Source organism: Cryptomeria japonica, chromosome 7 (assembly GCF_030272615.1).
Source record: "Cryptomeria japonica chromosome 7, Sugi_1.0, whole genome shotgun sequence".
Classification (NCBI taxonomy): Eukaryota; Viridiplantae; Streptophyta; class Pinopsida; order Cupressales; family Cupressaceae; genus Cryptomeria; species Cryptomeria japonica.
The window spans coordinates 598455948-598480329 of NC_081411.1; the positions used below are offsets into that span (position 1 = coordinate 598455948).

The 24382-nt window shown below is 37.2% G+C and overlaps 1 protein-coding gene across 7 annotated transcripts in view; it reads left to right on the forward strand.

The window, feature by feature from the left end:
• Positions 1-24382, forward strand: part of LOC131079306 (uncharacterized protein At3g52155, chloroplastic) — a 110427-nt gene that overhangs the window by 4293 nt on the left and 81752 nt on the right. For all 7 annotated transcript variants that reach the window (XR_009113952.2, XM_058017215.2, XM_058017216.2 and 4 more), the window contains exon 2: positions 19190-19289. Coding sequence is in view for 6 of the 7 variants with exons in the window: in XM_058017215.2 (XP_057873198.1) it covers positions 19190-19289 (100 nt within the window). In the remaining variant the exon portion in view is untranslated. The remainder of the gene's footprint in view (positions 1-19189; positions 19290-24382) is intronic.

The following is a 24382-nucleotide window of genomic DNA, read 5'->3' on the forward strand; positions in this document are numbered from 1 at the left end:
ACTTAACTAAATTTTATTTTTATTCTTTTATATTTTAATTTATTATTATTATTTATTAATAAATCCTATCTTAACAAGGGGAGATTACACAACCCTTGATATAGGTCGGCCAAGATAGCATTTTATTTCGTTTTTATTTCCCTTCACCAAGGTGGGCACTCATCTTTATGAGGTCATCCCAAGACAAGTTTGGTTTATTTAATTTTTTATCTAATTCATCATTCCCTAAGAGGGGCGAACATAAAAAGGGGGCCGGCCTTAAATATGTAGCCCTTGTTCAAGTTGGCCCTACTCTATTTATTTCCTAAGCTGCGATCTGTCTTACATTACTGCCCTAGGTCGACACTAATATATGCAAAGCATTGCCCAATTTTAGATTATTAATACTGCTATGGTTGGTTTGTTTAAGTCTCCACGGTAGGGGCATTACAGTCTGTCCTTCCCAAAATTGCTTGTCCACAAGCAATGTCGACTTTATCCAAATCCTAGCCCTTGGAGATTTGTTGTCCCTAGATCCTTCATGGGATGTGATTAGCTTTTTCTGTGCAACTCTAATATTAATTCAACTTGCAATTTTGAATTGAGATATGTTTTGTCTTTAATCCTAGGTGGGGTGTCCCAATAATTCTCAAAAATGTGATATTAAGATGAGGATTAGAAGTATAACACACATCTATGACCTTAAATGCAGTGTTCTTTCCTAAATAAATTCATCTCTTTTTGTTCGCTTTGTTATTCTCAAAAATAGGAATCTCATGATGATAGGAATATGCTTATAGTAATCATAGATATTCATGGAGTAGACATGCTGGAAACACATTAGGCATGAGCCAAACACAAAGCATACACATGGATATATGTAAACACGGAGTATACATGCGAAGGCACAAATTGTTAGATCCCTACTCATTGACTAGAATGCATCCATAGATTTACCCTAGTACTCCAACACATTAGGATTTGGACTCAACTTGTTTATGCAAGGAAACAACAATTCCAACAATAAGATGCTCAATTTATCATCAATGGTTTAAGAAATAACGAGCATTTAGTGAATAAGAAGATCATGATAAACATTATGACTAGCTAATCATCCTATAACCAATCATGGGTTATTTTGGTAGGAAAATCTAAAGGGTGTTAGTAAACCACCCAACCCAACTAAGCCCAAGAGCATGCAACATCCAAGTCATGGCCATTTGCCTCACATCCCACAAGCAGTAGGAACGTCCAACTATGACCAGTTCCATCCCTTAGGGTTATCTAACTTGCTTCTTATCCCACAAGCGGTAGGAACGTCCAACTATGACCAGTTCCATCCCTTGGGGTTATCTAACTTGCTTCTTATCCCACAAGTGATAGGAATGTCCAACTATGACAAGTTCCATCCCTTGGGGTAATCTAACTTGCTTTTTATCCCACAAGCGGTAGGATGTCCAACTATGACTATTTCCATCCCTTGGGGTGATCTAACTTGCTTCTTATCCCACAAGCGGCAAGAATGTCCAACTATGACCAGTTCCATCCCTTGGGGTAAACTTGCTTCTTATCCGACAAGTGGCAAGAACATCCAACTATGATTAGTTCCATCCCTTAGGGTAGAAGTTTCAATTTGACATGTTACATGTTTTATTGTTGAGATTGGCTGGATAATTTGTTTCTAGATCTTGAGGATGCAAGGGTGTCATAACCACTAGATTTGTTCCTCCACAAAGCTCCAGTTGTTGATTGTCCCTTCTTCCTTTGATTGGATGACTTAAATATCTCCTTCATTGTGCCTTATTTTCTTGTCTGGGTTTTCTTCTCCCTCTTTTCCTCTTTCTCTATTGGATAATTGCTTCTATATTATAGGCTTGGCTTCTTTTTCCACATGTATGCCTTGGTTCCCATTTTTCTTTACATTTGAAACACAAGTTTTTCTTTTTGAGATCTTTTAGACTACAAATGTGTCCATGCCACTATTCATCTTTGCATTTGTAGCACACCTTTTTCTCTCTACCCCTTGTCTTACTCACAAATATGCCCAGGCCTCCATCTTCCTTCGCATTGGAAGCATAAGTTTTTGCTTCTTAAGTCATCATGGTCATCTTTAGAGATCATGGTCATCTCTAGAGATAATGGTTTCCTTTGCATTGGAAGCATAAGGTTTTGTCTTTTGATATTGTGTGTTTAGAGTATCCCTTTTCCCTTGTTTGGTTAGCATCAAGCCGTGTGGCTTTTAGGATTGCCTCTTGGAGTGTGGCTAGGTCAAAGACACTTACAAGGCCACAGATTGTACTTGATAACCCTTCAATAAATAGATATGTGAGCCTTTCCTCAAATATTTTGGGAATCATAATTGCTAGTCTTTGGAACTCTGTCAGATAATCTTCAAGGGTTCCTTCTTGCCTTATTTTTGTTATCTCTTTAAAGTACCTTTGGGGATATTTCTGGTCAAACCTCTTAGTGGTCTTTTTCTTGAAGGCATCAGAGGTCTTTATGCTTCAATGGTTTTGCGTGATTAAGCCATTGTGCCACCAATCATGAGTGACCCCTTCTAGATGCAACATGGCAAATGTAATGGCATCTTCCTCAAACATGGGGCTAAGGGTTAAGTAGGTTTCTAGTTTTTGGATCCATGCATGGGCCATGATTTTTCCCGACCAGTCAAAGTTTGAGATGATCAATTTTCCTACTCTGTTGTAAATCTTGATTAGTTTGAATCCTCTCCTTTCTATGATTCTTTCTTGCCTTAGCCTTACGATACACCATGAATGGAATGCTCCTCTTGAATTTAGGGTCACGCCTTGCATATGCTTGGGCAAGTTCATATAAATCAGGATTGGGTGTATTGATCTCCCCTTCCCTTGATGGCCCTTCCCTAGTTAAGAGGGGAGGTCGAGTTGGGGTTGACCCTAGTGTAGTTCTATTGTCACTTTTGGATTGGCTAGGGGCAACATCTCTCCCATTTTCCAGGTTGGATCTAAGAGTACTTATGGTGACGTTTATGTTTTGTAGGGCTTGGGCTGTTTGCTCCATGAAGGCCCTAAATTCATATTCCATTTGTTCACTCCTTGTGTGGTCTTGGTTGTGGTTATTGCTTGTGGCAATTTTATTCTTTTCCCTCTCTAGAGCTCTCAAAGCTCTTTGACTTAGTTGCATCAATTTCTTTTTGTCCCTCAGGTTGGCAGAATCATGCTCTGATACCACTTGTAATGTCCCTTTTTGTAAATGCCCTAGGTTTAGCCCAAATATATATGTAAGTCTGCTGCGCAATTTAATTTATTGTAGGCTGCAAGTATATTCCCTGATTGAATGCTTAATTTTCTCTTCTTCGATGCTGTTTTAAGTATTTATTTCTGTATTGTTCACTGCTTATTGGTTTGAATACACACCGTATTTAATGAGTTCTGCTCCTAATTCTGTTCTGAATTGGAATAATATTCAATGATCTCTTTCCTGAAATAACTCCAAATGATCACTCTTATATACACGTAAATGCACCTTGTTGGTTGGTGTTTTATGACCACACCAACACAGAATAACGTTTTCCAACGGTCACTTTATCCTCTCTTGATCAAAATCATATGTATGCTAAGATTGCAGGAAGATCATACATTGACTCCAAAGTTCCAACTGCATACTAGTGACTTTATTGTGGATATAGACTCGTTTTGTAATGTCCCCTTCCTAGGTGACAGGCAGTTGAGCAGGGATTGGCCTATCATCGGGGTCTCGTAGGTTAGTAGAGTGGTTTGGGGGACCCAACTGAGGATTGTGGAGCTCAATAGGGAGCTTTACGAGCCTTTCAGTTTGGAGTTTTGGGGTGAAACCATAATTAAAATTGAAATATTAAAGTTGGCCTTATGTGAATAGTAAAAAATGAAACATAAGAGGAATAGTGAAAAGTGCCCCCCATCCTAGTGACTTAAGTTGTTTTTTAAAAGGAGGCCAAGTTCACAATGAGAAATTAGACCCTCAAGGATATTTTATGATTTCAAGGCCAAATAGTAACCCCAAAATAGATAAAAAGGCATTTTGCCTATCATTTGGATTCATTCTTATGCTTCCAATTTTCAGGTCAGCAGCTTGCTTGAGGGTTTCAGCAGCTTGGAGTTTCCAAGAATGCAAACTTTTGGAAGAATTCGGAGATTTGGATGAAAACCCTTCACACCTAGGGACAAGTTACATCAATATCTAGCTTCATTGTGTAGTTGGCAGCCTTCTTTGGGGTTTTGAGTGCAGAATTATTAGTGTGAGGGCAAATTTTCTTCAATTAATTGCAGGGAAGACCTTTTTGAGGTTAATATCACTCATTTCCAGCTTATTCTCAGCCAGCCGCTCCATTTTGGTAAGAAGGGCATCAAGCCCTAGGTTGTAATTGAAGTTTGAAGCTAATATTAGAGCTGATTTTTTATATTCTACCTGCTGGAAATTTGTATCGGACCTTTATGCTCAGTTAAAGGTATGTACATCGGTCATTTTAAGTGAAAGAAAGTTATCTTAATTGCCTTCTTAATGTGTTATGCATTATTCTATCTTGTATCAACTATTTCTTTCACTTAGCATTCAAAACATTATTAAAAAACTCTCAAAAAATCCAAACAAAACAAAGAAATCAGTCAAACACCTACTTAACATACGCTGGCCAAAGACCTTATCAGCAAAACAAACAGTTGGTTTGGATCAGATTTGGTTAGAATTGGTTTGGGATCTATTGTGATGTTTTCACAACATCGCCCCATTGCAAATGGGGACCCCCTTCTTTTTAGGCTCTTTCGGTCTTTTGGCTTTGTTTTTTGGATCTTTTCGTAGTAGTCTCTCCAGTCTCTTTTCTTTGCAGGTGTTTGGGGGGTTGAATTGGTCAAGTCTGCTTTTCGTTTGAGTGATTTTGGTGAAGTCTAGGGCCTGTTTTGTCAATTTTAGGGTTTCTGCTTTTAGTCCTAGATTTTAGGGGTTTCTGCTAGGGTTTTGAAAAACCGAACATGGAACTAGAATCAAGACCCTTCGAGAAGCCTCCTAGTAATATTTGAGTGAAAACGGAGCAACTTTCTATTTTTAGAAAGTTCCTATGTTTAGGGATTTTACTGAGCCCCGAAATGTCTTCATTTTACCAAAAATCAAACTTACTATTCTTAGTAAGTTTCTATTTATAGTAAGTCATTCCTGTGTCCTGTTTGGGGTCTAACACTGTTGTTCTGAAAGTTTCTATTTTTGGACAGTTTATTTCTGATAGGACCATTCAAGCAGGCAATGAAGATCAAGCATTCACGACCACTTCTAAATCCGGAAGGTTTGAAAAGTAGATAGAATCAGTCAAAATTGGCTAAGTATTGGAAGCCCATTCCATTTTTAGACACCAAATCTCATTTGAATTTTCAAAATTTTTGCAGATTTGGATTCGTAGGAGACTTTTCTATCTCCTAGACTCGGGACCTAAATTTTTGGAAAGTTCCTAAAAAATAGGAAATGTGAAAAGTTGGTCAAAAAACTCCCTACAGACATGATGAATTCAAAGAGCACAAAAATTCCTTCCTCAAGGAACAAATTTCCAGAATTTCTTCTCCAGTTCCAAAATGTGCCCAAGGTTGGAAACAAGACATAAAAATCAAGGTTTAGGAAGAAAAGTCTAAAATTCAAAAAATTCCTTCCTTAGGGAAGAATTGCGCCCAAGAAGAAGAATTCTTGGAAAAGGTGAAAATTTGGCTAAGTAATGGAAATTCCTTCCTTCACGACAGAATTCCAAGAAAGTGGAAAAATTGACTAAGTGATGGAAACTCCTTGCTTCATGACAAAATTCTTGGAAAAAGTGAAAATTTGGCTAAGTGTTGGAAATTCCTTCCTTCGGGACAGAATTCCAAGGAAGGAAGAAATCACACCCAAGGACGAATTGAAGATAAAATTTTTAAGGCAAGGAAGAAATCAGGGATGAACTGAACAAGAAATTTCCCTTGGGAAATTTCTTGAAAAATCCATTCTCGGGCATCAAATCACATCCAAATTTCAAATTTTTTATAGATTTGGATTCATAGGAGAATTCTCTCCCTCCTGGACTTGAAACCCTAATTTGTGGAAAATTCCTAAAAAATAAGAGATGGTGAAAATTGATGGAAAACCTTCTCCAAGCAAGGAAAGTTGAAGAGACTTCAAGAAAATTATTCCTGAATCAAATTTTCTCTCTCCAACAATTCTAATGTGTAGTAGCGGATATACGACGACGGGGTCCACTTGCATGGCAAGGATCTATTGAACGCATGGCAGTATGGTGGCGCATTCATTGCCGGAATATTTGACCAAATGGCGACCCGATCATTGCATGTTGAATTTATGGCAGATTCTTTTTGCATGCAGCTGCCGCATGTGGAAATGATGGAGCATTTATGACATAATGGGGTGATTTTTGCATGGATGAATATTCAACGCATGTTGGGCGAATTTGAAAGAGGTGGTGCATTTAATGTGCAATGGATGCTATTTTGGGCACTTTTGAATTAATTGTACATGGGCTTAGTAGGTATTAATTATTGTTTCCCACCTTGTTGCATCTTGAGTGGGGAATCTTCTAGGGTGAAACCCTAATTAGGGTTTTGCATGTAATCATGGCTTGAGGCCTATATAAAGGGGTGACCCCCTCATTTGTAAGAGGAGGGAGATTTGTATGAAATTGTTGCGATAAGTTTTGAGATGATAGCAGTGAAACATTGTTCTCTGATGGTGTTCACTTAAGTTATTTGTTCAAGACTTGCATGGTTTCACCTTCCTCACTTAGAGTAGAATTTTATTTTCTCAGTTGTTAGATAAAGTGCTTTGATTTCAATGGAGAATGTCATGGTGTTTGATGAATTCCCATGGTTCATACTTTTTGCATCTTGCTGATTGTAAGTTGTAGTGTAAAGTTAGCCTGAAGCCCCAAATTTATGCTAAGTTCGATTGTGAATAGTTGTTTGGATTGCGTCGTGTTGAGTATTCAAATGCACTTTCTCAATGTGAAAATCCTTCAACATCCTCAGAAGATTGCACTGGTTCTTGCAGAGTTGTAGTTGATCTAGGCGAAGCAGAGCTTGGTTTATTTGGAGTTCGTCCACTAGAGCACTATCTATTGATATCACTGCCCTTAGGAGTAGATTTATATCCTTCTAAACCCTTTCCCCTTTATTTCCAGTTCATACCAGTTCAGTTCGTTTGAAGCAAAAGCATCATAGAATTGTTCTATTTGATGATGAAGTTCCATGCCACATGAAAGAAGTGAAAGAATGATTCAAACGTAAGTCCCCTTGGATTACCAGCAATCACATCCGCCAACTGAGTCACGTCTGTTGCATGAAGGAACCTTGGAGTTATCCGTTTGAACTTTCCGCAATCTTAGCATACGGTTAAACTTTGATCAAGAGAGAGTGAAGTGACCATTGGTAACTTTATTTTGTGTTAGATGCTGTCATAAAAAACACGTCAACAGGATCTTTCACGTTTGGTGATGTTGCTGGTAATCCAAGGGGACTTATGCACACTTGAAGAAGACTTAGACAAATTTATAGCTTCAAGGAGATTTTTCGCGAATGATTTGGCAATGAAATAACTCTTTTTTGGGTCTTTTCAATAAGATGATACAAAAAATAAAATGGGAAAGGGTTTAGGAAAGCTATTCGAAATCTAAGAACTCAATAGACAACAATGATGCAGATGAGATCTACTCCACTTTACTTTGCTACTAGTAGACAACTACATAAAGCGGGTGCAATCCTTAGAAGTTTTGTTTGAAAGATTTTAAATCGTTGATGAACACCATCAAAGAACAATGTTCATCCAATAATTTAGATTAAGCATTCACATAGAATAGCTCAGTCCAACCTTGCACTTGGATAGAAACCATCTATCAACAAAAGGTATGAGCATGCAACCTCACATAAAACACTGCAATCAACTTTGTTCATCTAAATGCTTGAAATAAATCTAAACTAAGTGAGGAAAGTGAAATCATGCAAGCTACAAAATAACAAGTGTACACCATCCGAGAACAATGTATCACTGTTTATTACTTCAATAGCTTATCACAACAATTTCATACGATCTCCCTCCCTTTACAAATGAAGGGGTGACCCCCTTTTGTAGGCCTCCAGGAGGAAAATGGACTACCTAGATTACAAACCGATCAATGGCTAAGATTGAACATGCAAGCCCTAATTAGGGTTTGACCAATAGATTCCATATACATGACACCACATAGTGGGAATAAACATTAATGTTACATCACACCCACTATTAATTAATTGCTCCTTGCTTAAAATGGCGCCTATAATGCATTGATTGCCCATTACATTCAAAAAATCGCTCACTGTGCATTAAATGGACCACTTCATTTAAACTCGTCCAATATGCAATAAATGCACCACTATCTCCTTAAATATGACGACTGCCATGCATTGAATCAGCCATAGTTGAACTACTTGCGACTCGGCTCGACTTGCCAAGCCCCTGAGAAAAAAACTTGGCAAAAACTCGGGAAAAACTCAGAAAAACTCGGTGAAAAACTCGGCAACGTAAAAACACACTTAATTTTAATAAAAAATGCATTTTTTTTTGCAAAATTTAATGAGAAGATGCATCCAATGAGTCAATAAATGATAACACAAAAGAAACAAGCTGATTCTAGATATATTTAAATGCAAAGTGTCTACAAAATCGCATCCTCATGAGAAATGCTGATGGCTGGAAGCAAAATAGTAAATAGTTTTTGTAAAACCAAAAGTAAATACAACTTCCTCTTCCCAGCTCTAGCCAAAACTAGTTTCAAACTTTCATCATATTTGAAATTTCATCATTCATACTCATAGTTTCAAAATTTCAACTCTAAAATGTATAATACCCGGATTTCTTCAATGCGAATTATGTTGTTATATGGAGCCTAATCAGACTCAGAGGTTAAATTTTCCCTACTTCCATCAGCACAGTTTCCCCCTATATTTTTCGATGGGGGTTTGGGGGCAGCGCCTTCAGGTTGGGGTCAAGGGGCATTGCCGAAGGATCCTGAAATTTGACTAAGTCTGGAAAATTGAAGAATCCTCCAAAAACTAGATTTTGCATTATAACTCCTGGAGGTCCGAAACCACTCTCAAACATCCTGACAGTATATATGGAATATAACTTGACGTATAAGAAACTTCTTTCTTATACTTAAATGTTATATTCTACGAAACCCGGGGAGGCGTCCCCTACCTGAAAACCCCCATCCCAGTCCCAGGGACGTTTCAGGGACTTGGGGATGGCCAGGGGACGTCCCCCCCCCCCGTCCCCAAATTGTCAGAATTTTGAGGGGACATCCTCGAAACGGGGGGATGGATGGGGACGGATTGGGAACGGCTGGGGATAGATTGGGGACGACTAGGGACGGATTGGGGATGGCTAGACGTCCCCCACATCTAGAGCTAGGGAAAAATATTAAAAAGAAAAGTCGTATTTTCAATTTTTTTTAAATTTTTCTAACATGGGCCCTCTCTATTGAAAAAATTTAAAAAATGACTATCAATTTTTTTATTATTGAATTTGAATAGTTGTGAAATCAAAATACGACTATCTATATTTTATTATTTTTCTAACATGGGCCCTCTATCAAAAATTAAAAGGCAACATTAAATTTATTAATTCATGTCAAATATTTATAATTTTAAATTAATTCATATTATAAATTTTAAAATTTATAAATAGAAAATAAATTAAATAATAAAATATTAAATAATAAATATTATACTTAGCTTTTTAGTATTTACTTAGTACTATTTTGATTTCCATATTGCAATTGACAATGAAACAATATGGCAGCAGTGTGGCCTTTGGGCATTTTGTATGTTATTTCTTTAATATCTATTATGATATGCATATTGACAATGTGAATGAATTGAAATTCTGAATTATGAGTGCATATTGAGTATTGAGTCTATTGATAATGTTGTATGTTCGATGTTTGCATTCTAAAATGTTTTCATAGTATCATACACATGCTATATCCATGTTTTCATATGAATATAATGTATAGATGCATGCTTTATCCATGTTTTCATATGAACATTTAGAATTTTCCTATATATTTTAAATTTTCCCTATATTTTATATAGCCGTCCCCTTTGCTGCCCCCCCCTGTCCCCAAATTTGGCAAAAAAATTGCCGTCCCGGAAACTCATCCCCCCGTCCCCCTGTCCCGGAAACTTGGGGTAACATAGGTTATATTCCATGTGTATATTCTTATGAAGAGAATGAAACTGACCTGAAAAAACAAAAATTGATAAATTTTTCACATGTTTGGGCCTCTTTTTTTAGTCTAGCCGAGTTTTTAAAAGAAACTCGCCGAGTTTTTTGCAAAAACTCGGTGAGTTTTTGCTGAAAGTTAAAGTCAGAAAAACTCGCAGAGCTCAAAAACTCGACGAGTTTTTGCAACTCGCCGAGTACTCTGCGAGTGTGCCATCTAATTAGCTGCCACTTGGTCAAACATTCCCAGCAATGAATGCGACACCATGCCTTCATGCGGTCAAAAGATTCTCATCCAAAATTGGATGATCACTATCTTGTTCATTAATGGCAAATGCAATGAATTTGACAATGATGACTTCTAGTTCTCCTATGGAGACACCTGGCACATTCTCCATTTTGAATTAATTCTAGCAACAAAATATCCTCTTTGCACTTGGAGGAAATTTTCGCCCAACTTGAAGCCACTTCTTGAGTCCTTCGCATCGTGCTGGAGAATAAGGAAACATTTTCCAGATGTCCTTTGGAAAAGAATTCCACAAAGAAGAACTTGTGAAACTTGTCGTTCAAGAAGTCAATTGTCAGCTCATCATCAGTCAACTTTTTTGCAAACAATGGTTCAACTGCATTATGGATTTCTCCTTGTATCTTCCTAACGGACTCCTTCAATGATGTTGACTCCTTGCTGAACCTTTCAAAGGAGTCCTTTCCAGTGTAGACGTCATAAAACCACCATGGGAAGTCATAAATTTCATTCTCTTGGACAAGCTTCCCATCAATCAAAGTCTGCCTAGGAATTCCTATCAATGCCCTCAGTCGTTGAATTGTCAAGTCCCGATAAATATGCACATCTTCCCATGAACTATCTGCAGTCTCAAGTCTGTTCAGGATAGCTAGAATTCTCTAGTGGAAGTGAGCCAAGTCTTCAATGAATTTTTCCAACTGAAGTGAAGAAATCCTCCACCCATTCCTTAGAATATTGAGCCCTTCTTCTCATTTCTTCGATGTCATCAATGGATTCCTTGTGAAAAGAAGGGAGAGGAACAAAAGATGGATCTTCTTCTCTGAGTGGATGCTTCAAGCGTTGTAGATATTCGCATAAGGCCTTGTTCTCACTCTTCAGCCTCTTATTCTTCTCCTTCATTCTTTTCATTTGCTCTTTCAGTGCTAAGGAAGATTCATCAAAATCTTCCACCACCTGTGCCGTGGAAGCACGCCCTAAGCTGACCTCTCTGATTTCATATTCATCAACCGTGATTTCACTCCTATCCTTGTCCACTCTGGGCACAACTAAGTGCAATGGCTTGGATCTTGACTCGTCCCTTGTGATCTTGGAAAACTTCCTAGCTGCCTTCTTTTCTGCTGGCTTATCTATTCTGCTTAGAAGTTCTTCCAATTCCTGTGCAGGATCCATCTCTTTTTCTGGCTCCTTTTTCATCCTTTCCTTCAATTTGGAGTGGTTGTTGGTTGATCTTGAACTTCCATCTGCACTTGTTCCTGCGAAACTTCCTCAAGAGTTCTTAAGTCTCCGAGAATTGTTTCCATGAAAAAATCTTGATCTTGTGGTTCTGGATTAGGGGGAAGTTCCTACCTTTGACTTCTTTGCTTAACAGGTCTGTGAGAAGCACTAATGCTGAGAACATCTTGTGCTTGTGCCATGTTAAGATCATCTTCTTGTGGCTGACCTCTTGCAACTTCCTGTGTGAACATCTCAACCTTGTGCACCCTGGAAGAACTAGCCAGTGATTGCGCTTCTTCTATTCTTGGCCTCTTTTTCTATGGCTCCTCTTGTTGGACTTCTTTTCTCTTGTTAGTTTGTGACTTCCTAGGAACATCTTATTCTTTCCTATGCTCTATTCCTTCTTGTGGAACTTCTTCTTTCCCGACCTAGGCTCTTGATGATATTTTTGTTGCCTCGCTATGGGAATCTAGATTTCCCATCAACTGGTAAGTTAGGGGAGCATTCTTTGTCTTTAACTTTATGGTGTGCTGTTCAACCCAGTGCCTAGTGAATTTTAGGACTGGCCTACTTAAAACATTTAGATCATCAACCTCTGACTCTAACCAATCTGGAGCCTGAATAGGCCTATCCTTTAGGTTTCATACTTTGGTTGAACTATACTTTCATCTTCCTCCACCTGATCTGACACTTGAATAACTTCACAAAGTCTTATAATATTAAGGGACAATCTGGAACACATCCTTTTCCTGACTTCAAAGTTGTCTCTTGCATTGGCCCAGTAATCCTCCAGTTGGATTTTGTGCTTGTGCTTGACTCTTGTCAACCATCCTGATCTTGTTGTATGGATCAAAGCATGATCTAGTTGTATGGAATGTCAAGTGATAAAATAGCAATTCATCTATTGATTTCTTTGCCGCTGCCAATGTTGGACACATTTTCGTGTAATCTCCTAAGACAATTGGAAATTCTATTGACAACTTCCTTTTCTTCTTCTGGATTTTGTCATAGGCGGTCAATTGCTTGGTAAGCTCCAACAACACCATCTTATCCATTGGATATCTTGGCAGCTTATGCAGTTGGTCAGAGAACCCCTAGACCTGGATGTAGGTAAACTTCGGAAATTGGATAAATGAGGCTCCATACTTCTTTATCAGCTTTCTAGCCTCCTACGACAACCTTGTGTCGAGTCCACCTTGTAACAATCTGGTTAAATGCATTGTGAAGGTGTCGCTTACTAGTTTGAAAGAAGTAGTTTCATACAAGTGCAACTATGGATAACACTCATGAACTTTCAATTCTCCTAATCCACATCCCATGGGTCCCTTTCCTGGCAAGCCATTGAATTTGCCCATTCTTGCCAGCGAGTAGATGACATATGAACTCATATAAAAAGATTGGGCTTGCTTCAAATTCTTCAGCTACTTATGCAAGTTGTGGTTGATCAACCTTGCCTAATCTACTATTCCATTGCCTTTTATTACTTCTCCGATGAAGAAAAACATCCAAGTTTCAAACATGAAGGTGTGTGGATATCCCATAATTCTTCTCAACATCAGCACAAGATCAGCATATTATTGCTTAAAGTCCATGCTGGTGATTTGTTTGGGCATCTTGGAAATATGTGGCTTCGGCTTCTGCATCCAAACTTTGTTAATTATTCTAGCACATCTCTCAACGCCAACATCATTTATAATCATTGCTCTCTCTTTGGTCCTATAGGTCATAGATTGGTATGCTGGAATTCCAAATGTTTCTCCAATTGCTTCAGTTGTCAAGTTGGCCAGGATTTTGCCATCTGGTGCCAAAATTACTCTTCTCTCAGCATTATAATGTTTCATGCACTCCATAATCAGCTCCGGGCATTGGATGGCTGGAGGGAAACCAGCAACTGCAATGATCTTGCTCTTGACAACCATCTGACGGAGCATGTCTAGCTGTTCCATAAACTCTCTTTCAGAATTCTCCCAGCTGAAATGTTCCTAAGTTAGTGTCGCTGACTTCCTTCCACTTTGAAATGATCTTTGATTCTGGAAGGAATCCCTTTTGCTCATTTTTGATCTGTGCCTGCCGGGAAGTGTCTGCAGCCTTGCTGGATTCCGCCATTCTTGTAAAATAAAATAAAAAAACATTAAAATCATCATAAATGAATTTAATAAATCCGTTGAAGAAGGAATTCCAACTTGTAAATTCCAAACTTGGAATAAAATAAAACCTCTAAGAACAAGAACTTCTAGAAAATAATAACACTTCACTTCTAACTTTTCTCCACCTCTCTCTAGCTTTGAATTTCTCCAATAATTGTTGTGAGAAATGAATTCCAATTCTTCGTATAAATAGAATTCTCCCACCAAGCTGCTAAGTTGGTGAAAGGTTAAAATTGGCAACTGCATTAAAATGCGTCATGTTTCCTTCGACAACTCGCCATGCAAATGGACCCTGCCATCAATGTTGAGTTCCAATATGGAAATTTCTAAAAAAATCTTGAGTTGTGTGTCATAAATGTAAAATATTCTTTTTGCATGTTGCCAACTCATTATTGGCGAGAATCTTTCCCTTTTAGTCGCACAAAGGTATTTTGAAAGATTTTCCTTCCTAAGGAGAATTTTAACAAATTTATCCGCTTCTGCAGGAATCCTGTTTGTTTGGAATTTTAGGAGAGAGAAAAAATTCTTCTAGAGAGATTTTCATCCCGAAGGAGTTTTCTTGTGCACATCTTGTTCTGAAAGAGAATTTTTTGATCAATCAATCACTTTCCAACTTTTGAGGAATTTTATCTTGTCTGGAGTTTTGGAATATTGGAGAGAAAATTCTCTCACGTAGTCTTGCCAACTCCGCGTTCCATTTTGTCCTTGTACACACCTTAAATGAAGGAGATGAATTTTTTTGAAATTTGAAATTTTCCTTCCTAACACTTCCTTGGCTCTCTATTCTTGGCTTGGGTGTTATTCACCTGTGGAGGAGGATTTTAACTTGGAGGAGAAAATTCCTCCTACTCACCATTCTAGCGCCCTTCTTCTTGAGCAGCATTTCCACCTTGTGGAGAAATTTGTGGCACACTTGGAAATTCCTCCCTTACCCCTATTTGGCGCTATTTTGTCTTGGAGGAAATTTAGAGTTGGAAGGAAATTCCTTCCTTACCATGTTTTGGTGCCCACTCTTCAACTTGAGCGCTATTTCTCAGTGATGGAGGAAAAATTGATTTAGGAGGAAATTCCTCCTCTTGATTTGGCACCCACTTCCAAGTTTGGGCAGAGTTTGCACATGGTGGAGGAATTTGCATTTTGGAAGAAATTCCTCCTCACCCCCATTTTGGCGTTGTATCCTCAGCTTGGGCACTAATTTCACTTGGAGGAGGATTTTTGATAGATTTGGAAATTCCTTCATGACCCCCATTTGGCGCCCTACTCTAGTCTTGGGTGAATTTTGGCAAGGATGAAGGAATTTTGTTAAGTTTGGATTTTCCTCCTTGCCTTAAACATTTTTTCTCATCACCTGGATTTGGATGCCATTTTTGGATTGAAGTGGATTTCTCTTGCCTTAGAACAATTTTTTTATACCTTTCCACTTCAGGAAAGAATTCCATTTTAGCCGTTTTTTTTCTTCTGATCATCTGCTTGCTTTTTCAACTTTCTAGATTTGGACTTGGATTTTCAAGAATGCTCTGCCTTCAATGTCCCGACTTACTAAAAATAGTAAGTACTTCCAAATATCAAATTAGGGCAAATTGGGACATGGTGACACTTACTGAAAATAGACTTACAAAAAATAGAAACTACTAAAAATAGTAAGTGTTCAAAATTCACTCAAATTTCACTGGTAGCTTCCTTGAAGTGCCCTAACTTCATTGCAACGTTCAGATTTTCCAAAACCCTAAGGAAATGACCTTAAATCTAAGTCTGAAGGGCAAAACCCCAAAGTAGACCAAACAAGCTCCAAACTTAGCCAATTTCGCTCAAAACACTTGCAAACTTGATCAGAACTTATCAAAACACTTGCAGACCTAGGGAGACCAAAGGGATTGCTGCCAAGATACCCAAAGAACCACAACCAAAAGACCAATAGGACCTAAAAAGTAGGGGCTCCTTGTTTGGAATGGGGTGATGTGTGATTAGGTCACAACACACCCCTTAATCCAAGGGATACAACCCCTCATACAGGTCAGCCAAGATAGCATTTTATTTCTTTTTTTTTCCCTTCGCCAAGGTGGGCGCTCATCTTTATGAGGTCGGCCCAAGACAAGTTTTTTTTTTTTTTAATTTATTTCTAATTCATCATTCCCTAAGAGGATGAACACAACAAGGGTGTTGGCCCTAAATATTTAGCCCTTGTTCAAGTCAGCCCTACTCTATTTATTGCCTAAGCTGCAATCTGTCTTACATTACTGCCCTAGGTTGGCCCTAATATATGCAAACCATTGCCTAGTACTAGATTATTAATACTGCTATGGTTTGTTTGTCTAAGTCTCCATGGCAGGGGCATGCCAACATTGCATAATAAGACTAGAATAAATAACATAGTATGAAAAAACAACTCAACCCTGGAGTCAACTATATTAGAGTAGAAGGTGCCCTAGAGTTCGTAAAAGAGAATGGTGATCATTTATGTTCCCCCTCCACAATCCGGTACTCCAAATAATTTTTGTCACTCTAAAACTGCCTGCAAACTGCCACAACCTGAAACTACCACCACAAGCCTGCCGTTGCCATACTATACCATCTTGCCAATGCTGTCTGCTGTCAATCCAGACTTCACCTAGCTGTTGCTACTACTGACCCAAAGCAGGACATTCCCTATTGCCCATCCAAAAACTTTCCCATGATTGTAGATAAATTTAGTTATGCTTGTGGTGTCTTCAAACACATGCTTTTGACCCATTCAATCTTTCCAATGTCCTCAAGTATTAAATCCAGGCAATGTGCAATACAAGGACTCCAACAAAGAGTGGGATGCCTCTCCTGAATAAATCTCCCTGTGGGTACATGGTGCTGCATTGTTTGTGATTTGGTTGTATTCTCCATCCCAACCTCTTGGATCACCCCCTCCAACAGATTGTACTCACAAGAAACTCACAAGTTTCCTGCCCTGACCTGACCTGGTTCATGAATCTTTGGCAAGTTAATATGATTATAAATGTCAATTAAGGTAGTGTAAGTTATTTGATGCTTGTAAACAGTTAAACCCATCAATTGAGGCCTATTTGACAATCATTTATTCTTTAAATATTACTTCCACTGTTAGGGAAAGATGCCGATTTACAAAATGCTCTTCTTATATTGCTTGAGTTGTAACTTGTAAGTGAACACTAGCTTTGGAATACAGCATCAATTATTACATTCTAATGCAGCCATTCTTGTTATGAATGCTATTTTTAACTCATACTAAAAATTACTGTACTGGTAGTAGTTTTAGTAATAACATATTTCTTTATCTGAAGGAAAAAAACATATATCGTAAAGCCATCGCATGTTATTGAGAAGTATTTATATATGTTGAATGCTGAGAGTATGGTCTTTCACCTAGAGAGGTTCTTCTCACAGTAGACCATTTGGTCAAACTTCAAAGTGTCATCTCAAAATCTTTTTAAATTTTTTTAGAACTAAGGAGTTTTTAAGAATAGCTTTTTAAAAAACATATATGGTCACTCAACAATTACACTAATTCAATTAAATTATACCATATTCTGCCAAGTATGCCTAGAAGTACCCCAGAATCCTAGAAATGGTATTTGAATATGAAAATAGCTACAATGTTGGCTGTTATTTAGTATTTACATGTAGTTTAAATTGTCAATCCTAATTTATTGTCTTCAAAAGATTTGCACCCACAAGGGAGGTAACTATCCTCTATAGGACTTCAATTTGACAAATGATTTAGTCAATGATGACTGAGAAAACCCACAAGGAAAAAATAAAGAGATTGCACAAACAACAAATAGAAACATAAAAGAGAACCACCAAACTCTTATTAGAGTGGATTAAAAAATTGTACAATTATGAGGATTGTTGTTGGTTAGATGAGGCCAAGCACAAAGAAAGGTAAAAACCAAAGCAAAAGCTGATTATAGAAACATTTACACGAGTGAATCTCACCATTTCCTCCATGCTGACAGCAACTTGACCCAACTTCTACATTAGATAAAAACAAAAAAACTGCAAAAGTGATCTTTGGTGATAGTTTCCCCTTGTTGGATGAATAGAAAATGAGGGGATTATACTTCTATTCTTTGGCTTGTGAAGTTGATTCCCGTCCAAGATGTGCGCTTTCTTTTTTTTTTTTTTATGTTGAAACAGTTTGTGTGGAGATACCTAATTTTTCCAAGAGCTTTGTTCACTGTTAATTATTATTTAAATTCAGTAAAAAATTCTTGGTTTAAGATCCATTTTGCTGGGAATTTGATTATATATATGGAGGAGATTGCATATGTTTGGAAATTGATGTGGATATATTCAAATAAATGATTCATCAATAGGTTTGTCATTTTTTAGGCACTGTTCCAAAGTTCTGTGCTGCCGAAACAATAATCTAAGGCTGCAAAATGACGATCTTACAGCTATTTGGCTGCTATCTGCACCATATATCTATTATGTGATTGTGTGCATGCTCATTTACATGCCTGCAATACATAGATATTACATGTCATACCCCGTCAGAGCTAATACCAACATGCAACTCTTTTTATTCCATAAAACCAATAGTGCAACAAAGAGTATGCCCATTCTTTTAACTTATGTGAGATTGAAAACTACTTATAGCTGCTGTTATGAACCAATACTATGTAATCATGAACAAATCAAGTTTATGCTTTCTTAAAGTGCTTGAGTAAGTGAAATAGCTGCATGGAATGAAGGTAAGTAAGCACATGAATAATACACACATTTGAAGAGAGAGAAACACAAGGATTTACCCAAGAGAAACCAAATATGAAAAACTTCAGAACAATGAAGCTGTCATCCTCATCCCTACAATCATCTTACAAATTCTTACAAGTCAATCGCTTATGTTGAGCCTTCAAGTTTTGCTAGTACCTCTACAATTATCGCCTAGTAACAAATGTAAGCATCATACTTGCTACCTACATACAGACAAACTGGTTTTAAATAGTGGTTAAACTCAGCCTTATGGGCATTGAAGAAGCCTTGATTAATGAGGTAAACAACTTTAATTGTGAATTGTAGAAATCTTGGGTGCAGTTCTTGTCCTTATGATGTTCATGTTCCCAATACTGTCAAATCATGTTAACCTTGACTTTTATTTCCTGAGATTCTGCTGTTTTTGTTTTGATGTGTGCTGAAATGGATTAGATATTCTTGAGAGTTACCATGAAAAGTATGTTAAGCATTGTTTTTTTATTTTGTCTGTTGTAAACTGTTCTAGATCTTTCATAGAAAGATGTTTACCTGGTTGAGATTGACAATCATAATTCATAGAATGAATATTGGTAATTATGGGACAATATTATTTTTAAGAAATATACATATCTAATGATTTATTTTGCTTAATGTGTTCTAGACCATGACAGGCCTTTAAGCAAGCATGGTCGCCTAGCTGCAGCAAGCATTGCTGGCAAACTGTACCAGCTAGGCTGGTTGCCTGAACTAATTTTGTCCAGGTTCATGAATTTTCTTTTGTTTACTTATAAATGCATATCCAGTAATATTGCATTGTTTTATGTGTATCTATTCGTTAGAGCTAAAAGATTAGAATTCATCTGGACTTTCTGCACTAAATAAAGGTTCACAAAAATTCTTTCCTCTTTTAAGTAGTCCTTTTTTTTGCGAAGTGACTAAACTGGACATATTAGGAAGGATGTGCGGATTTTCAAAACAAAGTTTTCTTCAAAAAGGTGCTATAAACAGAAATGTTAATTCAAACTGAAGTCAAGCTCAACATGCATGCACATGCCAAAACGATACATTATACATTATTTTTGTCAAAAAGGGTTGCATTGATATCAGCAAATAAACCAATGCCATTAGGTATTTTGACATTATGAAATGTCCCTGGTAGGACTGTCAGCACAAATTCACCAAATTTTTTTACAGTCAGCTCAAATCTTAGCTCTTTTTAATCATCAAGATCCTGAAATGGGCAAGGTGAGAGCAAACAGAAAGTAGAATGAGGACATTAACCATAACAATGTAATTTATTGGTGGCTTTCCAACCACTTTACAAATAGTACCAATTTATCAAACAAGCAAAATTGATCAATGACAAAATGACAAGTAATGATAAGCAAATTCTGATAAATAATAGAATGAAAAATAACAAGAGGAAGTGTGCCAATGCCAAAATGGCAAACTATATCATCCAATTTTGAGTCAACACCAAAATGAAATAATGAGATGCGAATAAAAGGGATCTCTTGGTGAAACCATGATCTTTTTACAATAAAAACTTGGATCTGATATGGACCATCTAGGATCTTTTCGCAATATATAGATGATCAACAATCTGAAAGTAGTCATTTTGGCAAATGGTTGGCAAGCAATCTGCATAAATGTAAAATACCTGGTATAAGTGGTTAGCTGTAGAAGAAAAATCAATGATATGGCTGATGCAAGCTTTCTAATTGAAATGCCACTTCTGTAACTACCAAGCAATTGTGATAATAATCATTGATACTGAGTATAGGCACCAATGATTTCCTTCAAATCAGCTACAAATTCCTAAGAGAAGTATGGCTGCTTAAAAATATTCATTAGTATTCCTTACTACTTCCAAAGTGAAGTATGACAGGCCAAACATTCAACAATTACAATATTATATTATCATCTTCAAGTATCAAACTGTGATCACTTTAAAAGTTCAAACAAGCATTATAATAATCAACAAATTGTTTTTTGATTTTAATGTCAGAAATGTCCCCCAAAACTGTGGAAGGCATATACCAATCATTCTTTTTCTAATGCGGGTCCCACAAAACATCCTTCTAGGCTGTGAACTACTTTATTCTGTGTGGCATGTAGCTGGAATGGAAAGATATGGCAGGTCCCACAATATTTTCCCTTAACAAGTCACCATCCTTTTCCTTGTGTATGGTGATGAGGGCAGAAATGATAAAGGTGAGATGCAGCTGTAGACAAGCTTGTCAGAGGCTATCTCCTCCAAATGCAGCAGCCTTCACCTATATTTAAATGCTTCTTAGTTAAAAAAGACCAGCGGCAATTCATAACAAAACTGTGACTAGCATGAAATTAGTCATGCGACTCCAAAGTTCCATAGGGATCAACAAATACTAAAAGGAAAGTGGCATAAAGAAATGGAACGAAATCACTTCACTTAAATAAAATAATATTACTTTCAGCATCAATGTATGTTATGCGAAGTATGCAATTTGAGTATTATAAGCCTCAATGAATACCAAAAAGAATGTGGCATAAATAACTGAAACGAAATCACTTAAATAAAATGATAATACTTTCAGCATCAACATATGTTATGAGAAGTAAGCAATTTGAGTGTTATGCCCCTTAGGGTTAACAGATTGCAAAGATCTAGGGTTTCAAGTGAAAGAACAGCTTTAATAATTTAATTCAGGAAAAATAGTGTCAGTGTTATGATCCTTAGGGTTTTAGCCTTGTTTTTTCCAATCAGATCTGTTTTGATACAAAAGAAGACTTAGATCTGCAACCTATGTGTTACGATATAAGTGCAAACTGGAGGTTAAACTTTCACCATTCATACAGAAAGAAAATGATGCTTAGAAATCAAACATTGTTTGCAAATAGCCAATAATAATCAGTCACAAATGGACTAAAGTTTGAGTATGAGAGTACAGAGTTATTGCTGATGGCAGGTCTGTGATAAATGATGGCGATCCTAGACCTGATTCAGATCTGATTCCCTTGGAATTTGACTTGCTGTTACTCCTGGGAAGGGAACCTAGATGTACAATGACAAAATCGCTCAATGGTGATGAGAACTTGTCTTCCACGATGTCGGATTGAGGTATGCAACCCTTAATCTGTTTCCTTTCTGATTGCTGGTCCTTACAGGCATATGGTCTGTGCTCAGATTTGACCTTAAAAATCAATCTCTCAATGATTCTTGCAAGTACTCCAAACTGATGTCAATTCCCTTGTATCTGAATTTCCTGCTGCTTCCCAAACCTGGCCACCTAGGTCTCCCACGTTGTCCAATGATGGTTTCCTAACTGTGGCAGATTTTGTGTAAATCTGATTATGAAACCTCCTCGCAGATAACTTCGCTGCACAGAAATTAGGGCTCATCAAACTCAGGCTTGCACAGGGAGAAATGGCAGATTAGGGAATTAAATTGCAATATATTGAAGGAATGTTTATAGAAGGGTTTAGGTTTTCGTCTGACCTCTTAACACTTGGCAGATTTTGCATCTTGGAAGTGCAACCAAATAGTGAAATTTGTTCTCAAAACTCTAGCATGCCCCAAAAGAGCCTTGAGCGTTCCTATTTATACCTATTTGGAATTAACCAAAGATAGTCTGACCACATGTGATAAATGAATCCTCTTTGGGGCCACCCAGCATATTACATTTGGAATTTTTAAATTTTTTTTTTATATTTATTATTATTATTTTATTACTTATTTTATATTAATACAGATGGTGTTTAAAAATACCTTTATTAATTAGTGTGCTGGTAGCTGATCCATTTTAGTGGGGAACATGGCAGTCCTCCTGCCCCAAATATTGCTTGTCCTTGAGCAATGACAGGTCCAAATATTCTACCCACTTCATGCCAACGATGCTTATTATTCTTGGCATTGCTCTTGTAGATTCAACAATAAACTATCCCCTTTAGCAGTGATACACGCTGATCCTGGCTTCCCTTTGACCTTTGCTTTCTTAATGATTTCCTCATCATTGTGCAGTTGCCACCTCCAGATTGCTATTATAATTTTTATTCAGGAGTCTCCAATTGCTGACTGCGATACCCCACGTCGTCCTTCTTGAAAAATGACTTAAGTTAGACTGTGAGTACATATAGGGGATTGCAGCAGTCACATTTTATTCCAAATTTCATCCTTGACACTGCAAACAATGCTGTTACACAGGTGCTCCCATGTGGTACCACTAACTGACCTCATTTAACTAAAAAATTTCCTGTGTATCTGTTGAACTGAAGCTTTTCAAAACTTCAATGGTGTCCCAATCAACTGAAACACGCTGTCATGATTGTTCCCATGCCTTTGCTCATAAATGAAGCTTGAAAACCTTCCATTATAAGTCTCAAATATGTCTTTCAAGACCAAAGGTGGAAAACGTACCTTCCAAGAAATCAACAGTATCGAGATGGAAAATAGCACACATAAGGTCCATGTATTATAGTTCTTATCTTTGAAATTCCAAAAAGTCCTGCTAGGATGATAACTCTTCCTTAAAATTTCCTTTGTTTCCAATATCTCATGGTGGCCATTTTTTGCACTCCTGTTGACATATTCAACATGGAGTGACATGGACCAAGCTTTATGATAGGAGATATTCTACCTTCAAAAGAATCTTTGACTATCTCCAAGCTTGGAGTGGTTTGACTTTCCCTAACACTCATTTCCATTCTTTTTATTTCAGCTATGCTTGGGGTCCCATTTGTAATGCCTTGGAGTATCACGTCCTTCCCATCCACTTTGATATGCGTTGAAAGACGCGAGTTGTAAATCTGTAGTTACAATTGAATATTTCTAAGAAGTTTCCAAACTGCATCTGCACTATCTGTTAACAAAATCTGTATTGGCATTGATGTCAAAGTTGGCAAATTTATTTTTAACATACATGAGATTTATAGACAGGGGAATACCTTTGAATGCATTGTTTATAATCTCGATTTGTTCTTATTGCCTTGCTTTGCGGATTGGCTTCTTCTAGATCCAATGTTGATGTATTGCTGTGCATAGGACTTTCTTCTGACGTAGCTTAATAATATTGACTTCCATCTCAGAAAGAGGGCGTGATTTAAGCAAACCGCTTTGGTCTCTGAAAGTAATACCCAATATAAAAAGTTTGGTTTGAAACTTTTATCTCAAAAAGAAGACATTAATCAGCCAAACTGTTTTGGTTTCTGATCCGATATATGAAGTTTGGTTTGATCAGTTGTACTTCATTTTGATTATGTTTGTTTATAATTTGGTTATGATTAGTTGACAAACCAACCGATTGGTTTTAAACTGACTTAGCAAGTTGTAATTTCTTAACCGATATGGTTAAGAGTTTTCTATTGCCAACAAAGGCTATATAACTCTTTGTTGTATATATTCTAAAGATGGATGAAATATAGAAGACGTGTATCTGAAAGACTGAATACGATATAAAATATTTTTCATATGAAGAAAGTGATAAGATGTTAAGAGAATCCGCTGCATTTTCAGTAAAGACTATGTCTGCATACAGAGATAATGAGACATGAAAAATGTGAAAGAAATGAAATACGAAGTTCTGCTCTGAGAAATATCTGTGCATGAAAGAAATGTGTGTGGTTGAGACTGGTATTAAGCAATTAGAGCAGATATGAAGATGATATAATTCATCATATGCCTATGTATTTTTTCTTTCAGCGAAATCCCGATGAGATTAAATCATCATGTTATTTTGGATTAGTTATTTGTGGTTCAGAATTATTCCAGAATTGTTTCAGAATTGATATGAATCTTTATTCATGACAGTGACAGGATTAATAAGTACAGTTTGACATCCTTCTGAAGTGTGTTAAGACAGGGAATACTGAATGTTGT